Source organism: Mus musculus, chromosome 14, assembly GCF_000001635.26.
Source record: "Mus musculus strain C57BL/6J chromosome 14, GRCm38.p6 C57BL/6J".
NCBI classification, from domain to species: domain Eukaryota; kingdom Metazoa; phylum Chordata; class Mammalia; order Rodentia; family Muridae; genus Mus; species Mus musculus.
In genome coordinates, this window is record NC_000080.6 from 64,987,639 (window position 1) to 65,006,065 (window position 18,427).

Genomic DNA, 18,427 nt, shown 5'->3' on the forward strand with positions numbered 1-18,427 from the left:
GTCAGTCAGATGCCTGTGCACAGTGGAAACCCATCCTGTCAGTCAGATGCCTGTGCACAGTAGAAACCCATCCTGTCAGTCAGATGCCTGTGCACAGTGGAAACCCATCTTGTCAGTCAGATGCCTGTGCACAGTGGAAATCCATCCTGTCAGTCAGATGCCTGTGCACAGTGGAAATCCATCCTGTCAGTCAGATGCCTGTGCACAGTGGAAACCCATCCTGTCAGTCCGATGCCTGTGCACAGTAGAAACCCATCCTGTCAGTCCGATGCCTGTGCACAGTAAAAACCCATCCTGTCAGTCCGATGCCTGCGCACAGTAAAAACCCATCCTGTCAGTCAGATGCCTGTGCACAGTAGAAACCCATCCTGTCAGTCAGATGCCTGTGCACAGTGGAAACCCATCCTGTCAGTCAGATGCCTGTGCACAGTGGAAACCTGTCTATCTTGCCAGAGCCCTGCTGGTGACCCAAGAATGAGTGTGTTTTCCTGTGTGCTCTCCCCCATCCCCTGAGATGCATGGCAGGGTCTTTAAGGCCTGCTAATCGCTATCTTTAAGTATCTTTAGACACTCTCTGTGCTTGGCCTTGAGTCACATTTGTGTCTGGGAAACTCTTAAATACTTTGCAAATAATTTATCACCAGAAAAAGAAAACTGTCTACAGTTGTAATTAGGGTCACAAAGGTGACTCTTATTAGAGTTTGGTCAGCTTATTAAATGAGATCCCAATGCTTAAAAAAAAAAATTAAAACTGTGAAATAGGCACACTTTGTCTGAGGTAGAAGATGAAAACCTGCAGCGTTTCTCCATGTCCCTCCGTGGTCCTTAAACCATTCATCCTCACCTAAGCTTCAGAATTGAAAAGCTGAGCGACTAAACGTCTTTCACATGAGTCATCTGAGTAAGACAGTTACTGCTGAGGAAGCGTGGGTTGGCTTTTTTTTTTTTTTTCCAAATTAATTCCTATAGCTGCACCCCAAACTCAAGTGCAAGCCAGGTGCATAATTTGAAACTAGATTTCCCTCATAGCTGACTTTAACATTATGTGACATTCAGGAACCTTTGTGCCTGATTTCAACCTGGGTCTCCTGCTGGCTATAAATCATTATCCCTGAGAGAGGCTCAAAAGCATTGCATTACCATTGCATCGTGAGAGAAGTGACTTGCCTGTGTATGTGGGAGTGTTTCATTAAAGGGGAGTGGTGAGTGAGAGACAGTGACATTGTAAGTGTTCAGAATGGCAAATGTGTCTCCTGCAGACCTCAGAGACTTTATCATCCTAGGATAAGCCCCAGTGCATGGCACTGTGAGGAGGAAGACCACAGTGCCCTATTAAGGGCAAGGCAAGGATTGGAACCGCCCGTGGTGGCTCATTCTTAGCCTCATCTTGAAGGAGCTGGAAGTCATCTCCCTTTAAGCATAATTGCTCATTTGTTTTTAGCTAGCGGGTTCATGTAATTAAGAATTGTTCATCTCTCTCTGTCTCTCTCTCCTCTCTCTCTCTCAGCTCATCCTATCAGTAGTTACACAGTACTCATGTGACATGATACTCACAAGAGCAGCATTCAAGAGGAAGAAGCCTTAAAGACCCCAGTAAATTCCTGAGGATAGTAATATAGTTGACACCCTGTTTTCATAGACTAAATAAAGACAGAGTAATTCTGATTGTGGTAAATTTAGATGCATGTGTGTGACCATGTAGAAATATTTGTTGGATGAACTAAAGTTGTATATCTCCCTTTCTGAAAAGAGCAGAGGACACTGCCAAGCCCCGCTGGTTTGACTATGAAGCTATAGACCTCTGGTTGTGATGATCTAGAAACTCTACCATGTGTTTGCAAGTGCCAGTGGCTTTCTGGGGCCTTTGCAGCCTACCTGTTAGTGGCCCTCCTGGGTCCCTAGCCTTTCCACTTCAGTGTGCTCTGATATAAGTGCTAGCACTCTTATGTGCATGGCTTTGTCTAGGAGTTTTCCCTACATGGGAACTGGCAAATTGAGGTTCTAGACCTCTTTCTTCTCAGTGGACTCGGGACTCTTCGCTATGCTTCTGAGTTGCCACATGGAAGTGCTTGCAGCTGCTCTAATGCAGCCTGGCTCCATAGCATGTCAATCTCTAGACACCTTGCCTTCTGTTTACTGCCCACTCCCAATTCAGGGAAGAAGAACCAATAAAACAGCACCCTGTCTGAGCATCTGATCTCAGCCTTCTTTCTCATAGCCAGCCATTGCTGGCTTTATATAAATGTGGGCCCTGGCATCTGAGGTAGGGAGGTGTGTATGATCCTGTTTTAATACGTAAGTCTTCCTTTTTCTTTTGAATAAATATGGTTGGTGTATAGCCCCAAGTAAGCATGTGTTCTGTGGAGTAGACCGTACATGCACTGTGGTGGTGGCAGCGCTTTGGATCCCACTCCCCACTCTTCTCCTCCCTCCTCACTAGGCCTCTTCCCTTCAGCTCTTAGCGGGAGGGAGAAAAGGCTCCCAAGTGATCAGCCTAGGCCTCCTAACTGGATACCATAGGAGAGTCACCAGAGGTTCTTGTCATAAGCACAGGCTCCGTGGCCTCCTCTCCAGCTTCTGGCCCCTTAGATATTAGTCAGGACCCAGGGAACTTTGACTTGATAACTAATTCTTAAGAAGCACTGGATCTCAAATTATAGCAGCATGTGTTTTTCCTAACTTCTCAAAGACGCCTCAGGGAATGTGTTCAAACCCCAAATCTGCCGCCAGGCAGTGTTTTCACCCTCAGTCGGGCACCTAGCCAACCTGAACCTAAATAGGAAACAGTTTGTCTAAAAATAACCTCCCACCCTCTCAGTTAGGTGAGATTGAGTTTCCTTGGTACTGTATCTATTAAATATCTCTTAGTACTTTTCCTCTCCATCTCTTTTAGGAGCTAAAAGAGTGCTCCGGTCATGTATTTGTGGATTCTGTGCCTGAATTCTGCTTACCAGAGGTAAGATGAAAGAGATTGGAAGCAAACCATCCTGATAATCATCGTTATAAGTCAAGGAAAAAGCGCCATGACCCTGCCCTCACTCACTACAGTCTGTCACTACAGCTGTCACTTAGGAATGAGGGGGAAGCTCCCCATCTATTTCAGGGTATCAGAGATGGCACTGACTCTTGCAACCTTCACTTCCTGGGCAAGAATGAGGAGCAAGTGGGCCAGTGCTCCAAGGACTTTGGGGCTTGTTCCAGAGTACGGAACTTGCCAATAAGAAACCTACATTTCCCAGCGCACCTGGGTTGCACTTATAATACTATAGGTTCTAAAGCCATAGATCAGCTTTTCAAGCTAGACAGATTATGTGACTTAAGTCACTGTTTTAAGGTAGAGCCATACTGTTGTTAAGACTTGGAGAAAACATGAGAGGCACCAACTCTAGTCCAGTGAGCTACACAGACCAGTCATAAACCTGTGAAACTACTTTATCCCATTTCCCTCAAATATACACTGTGTGTTGTGGATGATCTAGTATAGGTTAGTGCAGCCCTGTTCACAGTGTGTGGACCAAATGCTTGTAAGGAATACTGTCAAAGGTAAAATTATTTTTATTCCACTAAAAGTATGTAAGTAAACTTGTGAATATCCATGCATTGGGCTTAAATATTAAATTATTTAGGGGAAATGTTTATGTAATCATTTACCATGATTACATAATTAATGTACATGAATTAATTTTTTTTCTTCTGACTTTCTTCAGCAGATTTTTCTGTGATTCTAGGCTCTGGGGCTGATTGTTATATTTTAAAGAGGACACTTAGGCTGCCTCTCATGTCCTTACATGTGAGCTTCAGTGTTGCTTTAACTGCCATTGCATTTGTCCCTCTGCTACTCCGTCTGAATTTCCTTATTTAAAAGTGGTTCCAAAGGCAGCAGAGAGTACAACCACCTCCATCTTGAGGGCATGATGTCTTGCAAGCACAGGGCAAAATGCGGTGTTAAGGCTAATAGATGTGGGATATTGATGTTAGGTTTGTTCTTTCCATATGCCATGGAAAGAACTCTCCCCAGAGAGGGAACCAATAATAAACCAATGTAAGAATGCCACAACAGTCCATCTTGGTAAACCAATGAGTTTTACTGGTCATATTTGAAGGAACATTGGTGAGGGGTTATGTGCAGGACAGAAATGACTCAATGACACATTACCAAATTCCCACCACAACATGGATGGTGGCTCACCAATGATAGAAACCTGGAATGTATTGCACAACCTACAGGTAACTGGACAAGTCCCGGAGTGTATCTTTGAGAAAACTCAGTTTGCCTGAGCATCTTTCAGACAATTCTGCTAATCTGAAAGTGTCCTCAGTAGTGTCCTTCCTGTTTATAAGCTTGGGGAAGGAGGAGCCTAGTAAATCAGGTCAGTTTCAGGGACTTCCTTAAGCCTTGTGTTGTTTGCTTCCTGAATTTTAATGAACTCCCCTGCAGAATGGAATGTTTCCAGTCCCTGACAGCCCTCTGCATCTCATCTGAGAAGGAATATTTAGTCTAAGAGGAAATTCCCTACACAACAGCATAGATGCCACTGTTCTAGCAGTGAGGCACTAGTGTCCTTTACTCACATGCTGGCAATACTGGCAGACTTATTAAATTATTTGTATGCTAAGTCACTCAGCCAGAAAATACCCACACCCCAGGTAGATATCCACACTGCTTATTGTTTGCTTATGTCATCGATATCTTTGTTACTTCTGAGCAGGACTAACAGCTACACAAGCCACTCTACCTTACACACTCTTGTGACCCAGCTATGCTTAATCTCTGTATATCACATGGTTAAGGGTTAGCTCCTCTGTGCAGGAGAGTTGCTGGCTGTGAGCTGCAGTTTCTAGCTATGCCTACAGTCTATGCTTGAGTCCACCTCCCATCCCCCACTAGTATGCCAAGGCTTGTTAGGTGGTAAGGCAGAGAAGCGGGATCATAAAAACCCCTGTAGAGTTCGAAGAAGTCACTGCAATTCTCTTTCTCGTTACCTATCTCAGGAGTATGGTAGCCAGACAATGAAAAGTCAAAAACTTAAAACAAAAAAGAAAGTAAAAGTAGTTGTCTCTCTATTTGCCTTTTGAAGACCAGTTTGCTAAATGTATAGAGCAGAGTGATCCTGGTAAGCTGGCCGTGTTCTCGCGGCTAGCCGTTTTGCCCAGCTGTCAGCTGTCAGTATTAGGACACATCCACGGTGAGAGAGGGGTGGTGTTGCGGGAAAGGCCTCATTATTCTGAAGAAGCAGAGCTACTACTCTACATTCTGACAGCATCATTTGTCAGTCCCGTCCTGCTGCTCTATGTGCCCTGGCACAGACGCACATCACCCTCCCTTTCTCTCCAGACCGAGCTAATAGACCTGTCTACAGTCGATGTGATCCTCATCTCTAACTACCACTGCATGATGGCGCTGCCCTACATCACCGAGCACACAGGATTCACAGGCACAGTGTATGCCACAGAACCCACCATGCAGATCGGCAGGTGAGAGGTGTGGCTGCCAAGCTCCTTCTGTGGCCACTGTGGGGTGTGATACCAGAAATGTGTAATTTATTTCCCAGGACAAAGATGAGTATGCCACTCTCTAGACACAGGAATGCTCACCGGAGATGCCTAGAGATGGGTACCCCTGGTAGTGTCTGGGTCTTTCTTTCAGCATAGCTGTTCATAGGCAGCTCCTCTGTAAATGGTACTGAAGAGGTCAGAGGCTTAGGAAGATGCCACAAAGATCCAGAGCAGAAAGTGTCAGAGCAACAGAACTTTGCTTATTTAAGTGAAGAAGAAAAAGAAAAAACTTTATTACTTTGCTTTGGAAAGATCCCCTTTTTTTCATGATTTGCTGAGGACTATAAATAGAAACTTGTAGAAAACAAGGGAAGAAGAGTAATCAAAAATTACAGTCTTCAGTCAACCAAGAAGGTTGTCCTTTCTTCTTACCCCAGCTAAGCCTTTACAGTGTAGGCGGATGGTATACATTACCATAGAATCAGTTACTTAGAGAAAAGGAAAGGAAAAAAACCTAGAAAGAAAATTATTACTGAAGAAAAAAAATCCACACATAATGTATTGCTTTGAAATAACAGTATAAGGTAAAGCTTTCAGGATCCAATATACAGGGTTGATTGTACTATAAACTGTTAGATTGTACTCTAGTGTCTTACAGATACCCAACAAGATGAGCTAGTGATTAGAAATAAAACAGAACCTTTAGTGTGAAAACGTGACCTACAGCTTATACAAAAACAGGAAGGGATTCCAGGGACCCGAAATTGCCATTATAGGAAAACAAGACAGCAGCCTGGTTGAGAGAAAGCATTACAAGTCCCGTAGTCTGCAAACAATGGCAATCAAGGAGCATGAACCTGGGCCTCAAATCTTGGGGTGCTGGAGCCAGGACTGCTGCCTCGAGAAGGAGACAGTAGTTAGGGAAACAGATGGATGTGAAGTGTACGTGTTTGGGTTTGCCAGTAAACTTACTTGTTGCTGTTGTCTCTAAATTGATACAGAGAGGATATTACCCTGTGTTCTGTATTAGCATGAACTGGATTCAGATATTGAAAATGTATTTCTAGGTGGGTAGGAAGGTGGATATATTGTTTTTTTGGAGGACAGTCTCATTCTGAAACCCAGGCTAGCCTAGAACTCACTATGTAGCCTAGGCTACTCTAGAACTCATGGCAATCTTCCTGCCTCAGCCTCCCAAGTGGTAAGATTACAGAGATGAGCTGCCAGGTCTGGCTCTACTTCTAGCTGTTTGATTATCATCTAGTTTTCAGGGTGCTGTCAATGTCTGTGTAGCCGTGAGCCAGCTGAGTACAGTGCTCCTTGGGCTCCCTTAGCTGTATTTGGGTATTCCATCTCAGAATGGCAGAGGTCTGTCTCACTGCAGATCTTTTGGGCAGCTTTCAAATTAGTTCTTGATGTCTCCCTCTATGCTAGTGGTTCTCAACCTTCCTAATGCTGCAATCTTTTAATACAGATCCTCACGTTGTGGTGACACCCCCCCAGCCCTAAAGTTATTTTTGTTGCTACTTAATATAACTGTAATTTTGCTACTGTTATGAGTTGTAATGTAAATATATGACATGTAGGCTAGCTGATGTATGACCTCTGTGAAGGGGTCATTCTCATGCCCCCTCTCCCGTCCCCAAACAGGTCAAGACCCACAAGTTGAGAACCACGGCTCTAACTGGAGCATTTTTGATTCCCAAACTATGTGTCAGCTTCTTACATCAGTTGAAACGCCTATCTCATGAGACAGGCTAGTGAAAAGGGGGCAAATCCACCATTCCCGGCTGTAGTGTTTGCAGCAAATTGTTCTTCAGTGTTCTTTATGCTTTGTTTAAACTCAGGCTTCTCATGGAAGAGCTGGTGAATTTCATCGAAAGAGTGCCAAAGGCCCAGTCTGCCTCCTTGTGGAAGAATAAGGATATACAGCGGTGAGAACAGCCCTCTCCTTGTTGGCTCCAGAGCTTCTCAAGTCTCCTTTGTACTCCAGCACAGACCTGGTTAGAGTGGAAGGTGGAAGGGCTTTCTTTAATTCACACTCAGGCCCCATGCGGGCTGTGCAGCTTTGGGAGCACCTGGCTCCACGGAGGGCCGGGGTCTAATGGTCCAGGTCACTCAGGGCTTGCCAGGACTGTCTAAAGAGTCCTCACCACAGTGTGGTTGACACTCAGAAGGTAAAGAGCTAGGGATGGCAAGAGGGCTCTGTGGGTAAAGGGGCTTGCCACCAAGCCTGTAGACCTGAATTTGATCCCCAAGTCCCACGTGGTAGGAAAGATCCACACCTCACAGATTGGCCTCTGACATGTGCCTTGTCACATACTTACCCAAGTACATACATCACATACACACAATAAATAAATCTTTTTTTTAATAAATAATGTTTGCTGTTTAAGGAAGCTGAGGAGGACATTTCTTAGATGATGTGAATCAACTCGAAGAAAAGATTTCCTTACATAAAAGCCGGGGGCTGGAGAGGTAACTGGATGGATAAAGCATTTTCTCCTCATTCATGAGAATCAGAGTTCAATCCCCAGAACCCACATAAGAGTGAGCAAGCAAGCCCAGCACGTGACAGGCAGAAATGGACTCCTTGGAGCTCGCTGGCTAGACTGGGCAGAACTGGTGGCTTCAGATTTGGGTCTCCACACAAGTAAACACATGCATGTTCACATACCACTACCACTCACATGCATGCACGCACACACACACACACACACACAACAGTTGTGTTGAAGAGGTATCTGGTTTCATGTCATGGGATGGTGAGAAATTCAGTGTTGATAGGTGGGTAGGGAAGGGAAGCAGGGAGGGCAGGTTGGAATGAGGTTATACAGTCTCCTACAGGGGAGGTTGAGGCTTGCACCATTGAGTGTGTGCAGGTCATTAGTAGGGAGGCCTGTAAAGAGAATGACATGACCACATTTGGTTTGGAAGAAAGGAACTCTGGAAGCAACATGGGAGTTGTGAGGCCTGCAGAGATGGAGACAGGGAGACCAGCAGGGGGCCATGTCAGACCCAGAAGACAAAGGTCTGAACTAAGGCGGAAGCAAGTGAGCTTGAAGAAGACTGCAGCTCCAGGGAGGTGCCTGAGTGGGGTTAAAGGGATCGGTAAGCATAAAGGGAGCTGCAAAGTAGTAACGAGGAAGGCGAGTGGGAGCCAGGACATAGGAAGGTTCCAAAAACACAGGCTTGTGGGTGGTGACATGTGCCTGTAATCCTAGCACTCTGGAATGGGAGGCAGAAAGACCAAAAGCTGTGTCAGCCTAGACTGCATAAGCTAGTTCTAAGTCCATGTAAGAGCTGTGCGCTAGAAACCAGATGCAAACAAAAGATAACTAAGGAAACTAGCAAGTAAAATGGAGATGAGGCCCTTGGATGTGGAAAGTGGGAGATTAGTGACCATCCCCAGAGTTTAGGTAGAGTGTCATGCAAGGACCAAGAGACTGGGCTGTGGAGGTAAGGTAAAGGATAAATACCATGGAAGGAGCATGGAGGTGGCTTGATCCCACACCCACGCACTCTTACCTGCCCTGCGGTAGAGGACACCGGTCAGCTTGACCTGTCGTGTCTAACCCCAGCAACGGCTGCCTTCACCCCTGGTCCCATCTTCTGCTCTTAGCATGGAGAGCCTGGGGGTCAAACTGCATTAGACTTCCTGAGAATTCCTGATCCCGCCCCTTTCTCCAGCTGTCCTGCCCATCGCTTCCTTGTCCCCAGCTGATAATAATGATGATGATAATAGCAGTCAACCAGGCCTCGGAATGTCAGTGTCTTAGATTTTACCAGTCTTCCTGTAAATGTATGTGGGCTATCACGTTTTTGTGTTCCAGAGTTTAGGCACACGTCTCCTCTATGTGTTCCTTGTACACACTGCTTACTTAACCTATGGATGGCTTTTTCTGCCAGACATTGCTCTAAATGTGTTCCTACAGCAGGAACTGACGCTTTGATGAGATGAGCAGTGGCATTATTGAGTTTACAGGAGAGAAGTGCCACAGAGAGGGTTGGTAACTCCCCAGGGTCATCTGATGGTGAGCGACAGGTTCTGACTTTTTAGGTGATTTCAGGCTACAGAGTCCACACTTCCACCCTCTGCTCAGTCAGTCTTTGAGGGCATATCCTGCAGCCCCCCTTATGTGGTGGGAATGGAAGTAGGTGTTCTGTGCCCCTTTTTCCTGTCTTGCAGGGATCTTCTGGGCGTCTCCTTGGTTGGTAGGATGGTGTGCAGGTGTCTCCGAATCATCTAGGTGTGCCATACCCAAGGTGTCCTGTCTCTGTTTGAGTGGCTTCCTTGAATCTGGCCACTCTCCAACAGTGGTACTGCCCTCTTTGTGTGGCATTTACAGTCTCAGCTGCCTTTTTCTCAGCCCTTCCTGTGCCACTCTCTGCCCGAGCACACTGGACCACATGGGACCCCAGGTCCTGACAACCTGCCTCCTTAAAAGAGTCTTGGGGCTGTATTTTCTTTCCCTGTAGTAGACCACATATGCCTTGGCCTCCCTTACGTATTTCCTCTTGTTTATTTATGTTCTTATGTACTCAGCTGCAAATAGTTTTGGCACATCAGAAGCAGCATTCAAAGGTCAGTGTTCCTGATTTCCCAAGTCCTGGGCCAAGTCTTAGGAAGTTCTGAATCTTAATTTGCCTCTTCTGTGACCTTGAGCACAAAAAGAGGCATTTTTTCCCCTTGCTTACCCATTCTTTTTAAAACATAACAAAATAACTGGCTCCCAGAGTAATGTCACTGTGTATTAGGAAGAGTGTGAATGGCGCTTGAGAGAAGCAAGCATAATGTCAGGGGCCTGGGCATTAGTCATGAGATGCTCAGCAAATCTCTTGAGTTAGTGTGGCTCACCACTGGTGGGTAAAGGCTAGAAAGGAAAGGGTATCATGGAAGAGGAGCAGAGATACAGTACACTGCTGGAGATAAATGTGTGCCTTCTGGCCCTGACCAGGACTTTCATTTTGGCTTTGAGACACATGATGGACCTTAGTTATCGATGGCAAAGGGAATAGTCTACTTATGCAGAAGTGATAAAACAAAAGCCCCAGCTTTGTTTTCTTTCTATCCTGAATAAACTCAGCACAAATATTAGGATTGGCTTTAAGATGGAAGCACTCATTGAGGCTGGTGATGGTTCCTTAAGGATGGTTTCTCACCTCAGCACTCGGTGTCTATCTGTGTTCCGTTGCTGCAGGAAAGGGAGGCAGGGACAGGCAGATCCCAGGAGCTGGGGGCCTGCAAGTCCAGCCTACACAGCAAGCTCCAGGTTCAGTGAGATTTTTGTCCCCAAAACAAGGTAGAAAATAATAGAGGACATCTGGTATCAATCTGTGGTTCTACCTCCCACACATGGTAAGCACATCTGTGTGAGCACACAGGAGGGCAGCATGCTGTTATACCCCAGGGGGGGGAAATAGGTTTTAGAAAAAGAACTAGAATTTTTTTTCCAAAGTTCCCTATTTAACTGGCATCCAGCATCAGAGCTCTAGAGCTATGCCTTGGCTAGGTTCTAGGAGTGCTTCATTCGGTCAGCTGAAGGAGCTGGTCCTGAAGGATGCCTGTTATTTTAGGTTCCTCTCATATACCATGTTTGCCCAGGTGATGCAATCCATGACTTTCCTGGGATAGAGGCATGAGATGAGGCCGGGACTAGTTATCACACTCCTGTATTGGAGCAGCTGAAGCGCACTGAGTGTGTCTTGGCTGGTTAGGAATGTGAACTGTTGCCCTTTTTTCTTTCAGTTTTGGTTTGCTTTTTTTTTTTTTTTTTAATAAGAAGCTCAAATCTGGCTGCTTATGAGTGGGTTTTTTAAATGTATTTTAAAGTGCTGACTTACACGTCAAAGTAAAGTCCTGTGTGATTCAAGCAAATCACTGGGAGTCGGATTGAAGATTTTACTTCCAACTACATAGGGATTCTCAAAATAGATCTTGGTCAAGTGCCTGAAATTAATGCACCTAAGTAGCTTGAGTTAGTAATAAAGCCATCAAGTAAAGAAAACAATAAATTAAACATCTTCAAGCTCATTGGTCAAAAAAAATCTGACAAATTCTCTTAAATCATTTGGAGTTGGTTTGAATTAACATTTGATTTATTATTAGGATGTATATTCAAGAATCCTATTACTCTTGCTTTTGACAGTTGTGCGGCTTCTTGCCTTAGTTGACATGTCCCTAAAATTTATGTAGAAGACATCAACCATCCGTCTTCATTTTGGCACTACAGTTTGCTATAGTGTAGAAGATGCAGTTGGGAGGGAAGGAAACCCCATGCAATAGAATTTTCTCAGATTCCCCTTAGATTTTTTAATGAGAATTTTTAAAGCAAAATATTCCTCAAAAGAAACTACTCTGATATCTGGTATTTTTAATATAAATGTTTATAAGGTTAGAATCCTTAGTCATAATTAATAGTCATTATAAGGCATTTCAAGGTATGATGGTGCACACCTGTGGTTCTAACAGCTGAGAGATGGGGACCAGAGGCAGAAGAAAAGTTCAAGGACAAGCTGAGCTACTAGTGAGATTCTGCACTTAAAAAAAGATAAAAATTATAAGATATTGTCATAATCATCTCTTAAGCATTAAGGAATTAAGAACAGAAGAAGGTTCACCTTTCAGGAGACTTTAAAATGCATGTTAAAGCCGTTCTTCTTTTGCTCTGACATTCCTTGGCTATTTGCTGAGGAATTTATCAGGCCTAACTATATAATAGGAAGAATTTGAAAAGTATGGGCTTAGAGGTCACACAGACTAGAGTTTGAATTTCAGCTGTTTCTTGTAGTTGAATCAGTTCATCTCTTCTGGGCTCGCTTTTCTCATTTGTAAAATTGAAAAGATTGTTAAACCACCTTGCATGGTGTCGCGTGGACCAAGTGGGTACTATGGGTGACATTTGTAAATAGTCTTTGCCTGGTGTAGTTTGAATGAAAAATGTCCCTCACAGGCTCATGTATTTGAACATTTGGTCCGTGGTTGTTTGGTAGCTGTAGAATCTTTAGGAAGTGCAGTCTCCCTGGAGGAAGTACATCACCATGGGGCAGAGTCTTTAGGGAATGCAATCTTGCGGCTCACCTATGGGAGCTGACTTTGAAGGTTTATACCTTGTCCCTACTTCCTGCCTAGTCTCTCTGCTTCCTGTGTTTCGGCTTCCTGCTTCTGCTACCATGCCTCTACAAACCCTGACCTCCAACCCTCTGAAACCAACCATAAGCCAAAATAAACTTTTTTTCTTCCTTAAGTTGCTTTTGGACATGGTGTTTTATCACAACAACTAAATTGTGACTAATCCATTTATAGCAGCCAGATCACACCTGCCTTCCTTCCAGCTCTAATTCATCTTAGATACCGCCTGTTTTATTGAGAGCAAGTGGACAAAGGAAACTGCTTCTAAACCCACACTTGCCTCTATTTAACTTTGTCAGCCATGCTTTTTGAGACGTGATATAAAATACATAAAAATTATCTCTAAGTATACACACATTACAGTTATAGAAGTTAGCCATGGAAAGGGCTCTTTAAGGCAGATCCTCACAGAATGGCTGTACTTTGAGAGAGTCACAGGCTGTTGAGCCTTGTGATCCCAGACCCATTGTTTCCTTTTCAGTCAGTAAATTCGCCTCTGAGGGACCAATTCATGGTACCCAAACTCCAAGGGTATTGATAGAAAAAATACCTATCTATTACTTCTTACTGAGACTCAGAGTTAGTGTGGTTCATCTGTCCGTGAGTCTGTCCTGGTGAGCAAGTTCACTTAAAAAGCCAAATTATAAAGATGAGTTGTTTGTTTTCAGGGACTGTAGAGTTGAAGCAGAGATCGTCTGGACACTCTCTCGAATGGTGCTTACTTTGTCGTAGTAATCGCCTTTGTTCTTTCTAGAAATAATTTGGTCCAAAACAAAAATCAGGATTATAGTGGTTCCGGTTCATATTGAGAAATGTGTGGTTTTGAGGCTTTGTTTTTGATAAGCTCAGTATACAGCAGCAAGCCTCCCTGCAATCCATCCCTGCACTGCTGATGTCAAGTGGTCTTTATTGAGGGTAGACACAGTTCCTGCTTCTCCTGTTCTCTGTATTCTGCTCTTATATTCTGTCCATTTGTTCAGCAAACACTTAGAACCCGATCAATGTGTTCATCGTCTGCCTTTAAGTGATCCCTGTAGGCCTAAAGGTCTTAACTCTTTAACAAAAACCCGTAGTCTTAGGTTGCTGCTTGTGCTTCTAAGATGCGGGAAGAGGCAGCAGGAACTTTGGCTCAATGTCAGTGGCCCAGGAAAGAAGTTTCTTAGGCACTCAAGTGCGATAAGAAAAGAATGAAATGATGAAATCTTTTAGAAGGACTTATGAAAAATTTAGACTATGAAATTTTGACTTTGATAAATTAGAAAGCCAGAAACAGAACCAGTTCCCTCCGGGTTTCCTTATCCTACTTATCCTAAATCAGCTAATAATCCTAATGGCTTTGAGTGCGTCTATAAGTGCCCCGCAGTAAGCGTGACCTCACATACACACAGGAGTTTTAGGGAAAGCTCGGTCCAAGGAGATGTTAGGAGATAGGTATATGACAGAGTGACCCAGCATCAAGGGACAGTAAAGTGCAAGCTAGAGTAGGTGTTGATAGGGGATCACACTTGACAAGTAACTACCAGGTGCCCAGATCAGGATATATCTGTGAAAAAGCTCCCCTCAAAGCTTAAGACAGGTTAAGTCTCTGTAGACCATATTGGTTCAAATGTAGCAAGAAACCATTCTAGGGCAAGTGATGGAGTGAACAAAACTAACCAGCTTGGTAAAAATCTGCCATTGTACATAAGAAAGAGACCAAAGAGTAGTACATTCGACTGATCCCTAATTTTAGACTTTTACCTAGCTAATAAAAAAAAAAAATCCCTAGATTATTTGTGAGAATGTAGTTGTCAAACTTTTATGAAAAGAACTCCTAAACATTTCTAGATAGAGAATGACAGGTACTTTGAGATCTACAAGACATAAACAGTACATAGGGTTCTAGAATAAGCTATCCAAAAGAAACTAGGAGCTATGTGTATCTGTGTTAGACATACACATATGCACATGTGATATATACTCTGTGTGTGTGTGTGTGTGTGTGTGTGTGTGTGTGTGTGTGCTTCATACAATTGGTCCTGTGTATCCGGGAGTTTGTACTCATGAATTCAACTGCTGATAGAAAGTATTCAGGAAAATTTCACTTCTGTGCTGAACATTATTCCCTTACAGGAAAGTCGTCTACAATGCATTTACATTACATTATTTGGCCAGTAAACTAGGGGTTACCTAAAGTGTAGTAGACCTGTCCGTCATAATAGGAAGATAGGAAAATTGCTTTATTGAACTCTGAAATTCAGGCCTACTGTCAGTTATATGACAAGACTTATCTCTAATTGTTTAAAGAATAATAAAGTATATTGGAGAATTTGCATATGACTGTACAAGAATTGTGCTGTTTTCTAGAAATGCATCCACAGATTTGGTATATGCCAGGGTCCCTGAGCCATTCCCCTCTGGAGCCTGAGAATAATTAATTTGGCTGGGTGGTCTTGACACGCACCTTTAATCCCAGCACTTGGGAAGCAGTAACAGGTGGGTCTCTGTGAGTTCAAGGCCAGTCTGATCTACAGATCTAATTCCAGGACAGCCAGGCCTACACAGTAAAACCCTATCTTGAAAGGGAAGGGAGGGAGGCACAGAGGGAGGGAGGAGAAAGAGAAAGAAAAGAAAAAGAAATGTACATGTTCACTATATGTCATTTATGTGCTGTTGTTTGTAAGGAAGAAATGTTTCCCTCACTTTAGAGATAAAGAGAAGAAATGTGGTTAAGTAAATGCTTAATATTTCAACTAAAGGAAGTGAAAGTCCATCTTAGATATACAAAGCAATCTGTTCCAATTTAATTGTCCTGTACAATTGGGCTTTATTAAAATGACCTCGAGGATGCCCGAGAAAAGCCCTATGTAGTTGAGAATTATAATGCTTCCTCTATAGTAGAACACAAGCCCAGTTCTTTGTGTGTCGGGGAATGGATCTCGTTACATTTCTCAGTCCAGTCTCAAACTCAAGGACTCAAGTAGTTCTGCCTTAGTCTCCTGGACTGCAGGGACTTCAGATGTGTGATACCATCATGTATAGCTTTCCATTTCTGCATCTTTGCAGGCTTCAGGTTAACTCAGGTCCCACTGGAAAGGCTCTCTCCTGGGCTCACTTGATGTTGAACTAAGGCCTCCCTCAAGTCCCTCTCCTGTGTGCCCATCAGTTGAACTTTTTACAGCATGGCAGCTGGTTTCATCAGAGCATGCAAAAACACAAAAGAGAAAGGGAGCATTCTGCAGTGCCTCTCTCAGAATCCCATCATTTGTTTCATATTCTGTTCATGAGAAGCAAGCGCGTGGTCCATGCTCAGGGAGGCACCTGTCCAGTGTGGTAAATACAGGCTAGTGGTGTCAAGAGGAGCCCTGTCTAAAGTGACCTGCCACAAAACCCTAATCAAGGAAGTCAGACCTGAAGCCAGAGTTCACTGGACTGCTCAGTTTCTGGGTGTGCTCAACTTGACCTTTTGTCTGGTGTTCTGTGTGGTCCTCACTGTGTGTTAGAGTGACCTTTAACCTCTCGTGCAGGTAGATTCAGATAGGATGCATTTAGGATTGCTGGGTTTTTTTCCTTTCAGGGGATAGCCATGGTGTGTGCCTGTGTTTGTGTGTGCATGTGTCTGTGTTGTTTGTATTCAGTACTAGGTGCAGCATATACAAGAGTGAGAAGGGAGTTAACTCTATCTGTGATGTGACAGAATCAGATAAAAGGTGCCTTGCTATTTTAGTATATATTAGTCAAACTAAAAGGAACGGCAGGCTGAACAAGCCTGCTTCCCTCACCGCAGTGCTCTGATGGATTGTTGTCAGAAACATGGAGAGGAGGTTTCTCTGTCTGCCGTTTCTCTAGATGCTGTTTGTAAGTTTATCTGAAAATATGTCTGGGTTTTCACAAGCCTTTTAAACAACTTTAATGCTTGCTTTCCTTCCTAAAAGACCCTAGTATATTCCCTAAAATGAGACCCTGAGTTACCAAAGACAAAAACGGTAGATACTTCTCATCCTTATGCTTGAAATGTTCCCTTAAGATTCAGACCCTGCCTCCTACTGTGTACTGACATAAGACTGTTTAATCTCCAGCAGAGTGACCGGTGTGCACAGAGCTGCTACAGACCTCGGTCCTAGCAGGAAAGAAAGTGCATGCTGTTTCAAGGTAGTAGAAGTGCCAGGTATCAGTAGGTAAAGAGACCCACACAGGGAGAGTAGTTGTGGGTATGCCTTGTGTGTGCCTTCTTAGTCTCCTAGAGAATGGAGCCAGTTGCAGGAGAGCACACTCCCCTGGAAGAAGCACTTTGGGATGCACTCTGCTCCTCTAGCCACGCCCTCTATAACCTTCCAGCTCTGGCCTGCAGTCAAGGAGTCTGGCTCCTGTGCAGCCCAAGAGAGAAGTCATTATTTTTCCTGGAAGGTGACCCTGGGAGGCACAAGCACTGGACCCTGGTGGTGGGAATTTCAAGGAGGAACTAAGGATGGGTAGTAGCTTGGCTTCTTTCTCAAGACCCTAGAGAGAGAGATCAGAGCCTCACTCTGGGTTGAGGGACAATGCATGTGCTACCTGGCCGTGGTACCTGTCATTTTGGCACATTTGGGTTGAAATCCAGGCATGTCTGGATGTCACTCCCATCTTTCCATCATCTCATAGTACCTCTCATAGTAATCTAGGTAGAACATGACTAAGAGCCTTGGGTTTTACCTTGAGTATAGGGGGAGCCATTAGAGTACAGATGAGGATGGGTGGGTGTGTTGCTGTGTGTGTTTGTGTGTGTGTGAGAGGGAGAGAGTGCGTGAAATGCTCTGCTGCTCAGTGTTTTTGGGAGCAAATAGAGCCTAATGCACACATTCAATTCATCGGGAGCACATTAACTTAGATTTTACAGTTAGGCTCACACAAGTTAATCTTCCAGATAATTCCTTATGTATATTTTTAAACAATATGAAAATATTGTTTAAAACAATCAAGGAATGTTTTTGATGGTGGTGTTAAAGGGCACACAGGTCATATTTATTCCCCTTTATGTCGAGCCTCACCAGTGTTAAACTCACTCTTTTTCTCAGCCCCACTGGTGAAGTTTATTTTATTTATCTTATGTTAACAGGAAAGAAAATGTGAGATCTTAGGTAGAAAAACCTAGTCTGGGGTATAGCTCAGAGGCAGGGCATGATACACAATGTGTAAGGGCCTGAGACTTCCTAGCACTGTGTGTGTGTGGGGGGGGGGGGGAATGGATATAGTTCAAGTAGAAATGTTCTGTGTTAGAGTGCATATATCATTAAGGGCTGGAGAGATAAATCAATGGTTAAAAGAACCTGCTGCTCTTAGAGAGGGCCTGGGTTTGGTTCCTAGCCTCCACATTGCAGATCAAAACTGCCTATAACTCCACTTTCAGGGATCTGGCTCCCTCTTCTGGTCTTCTTGGTATCACCCACTCACATGATGCACATACAATCAGTTATTCACACGTACAGATGAAAAATAGAAATGAAATAAATCATTTTTTAAGTATATATTATTGAACTTGAAAATTTCGAAAAGAAAGATTGAATTTATGATTGTCCTATTGAGGCCAGCTTTATTTGGGGTACACCTGGGACTGCCCAGCCTTTCCCTAAGTGAGGATTTTAGAGAGCAGCCCCTGCCTTCCTCTTGAGTTCTCTTTTATCAGAGAGATAAGTGTTCACAGAGAGGGCTGGCTGTTTACATTGTTAGAAAGGTACAATGGAAGGGAAGGAACTGGGAAGGAACAAAGGGAAGGGAATCGCGGGAATGGGGTCCCAAGGTTAGTGAGGGGTGAAAAACATGTTTTGTAGTTTACCTAGATCT

General features: G+C 43.9%; 1 protein-coding gene across 2 annotated transcripts in view; it reads left to right on the plus strand.

Annotated features, from left to right (window-relative positions):
- Positions 1-18,427, plus strand: part of Ints9 (integrator complex subunit 9) — an 89,791-nt gene that overhangs the window by 37,594 nt on the left and 33,770 nt on the right. For both annotated transcript variants that reach the window (NM_001253731.1, NM_153414.5), the window contains exons 4-6: positions 2,894-2,956; positions 5,336-5,475; positions 7,344-7,430. In NM_001253731.1, the coding sequence (NP_001240660.1) occupies positions 2,894-2,956; positions 5,336-5,475; positions 7,344-7,430 (290 nt within the window). The remainder of the gene's footprint in view (positions 1-2,893; positions 2,957-5,335; positions 5,476-7,343; positions 7,431-18,427) is intronic.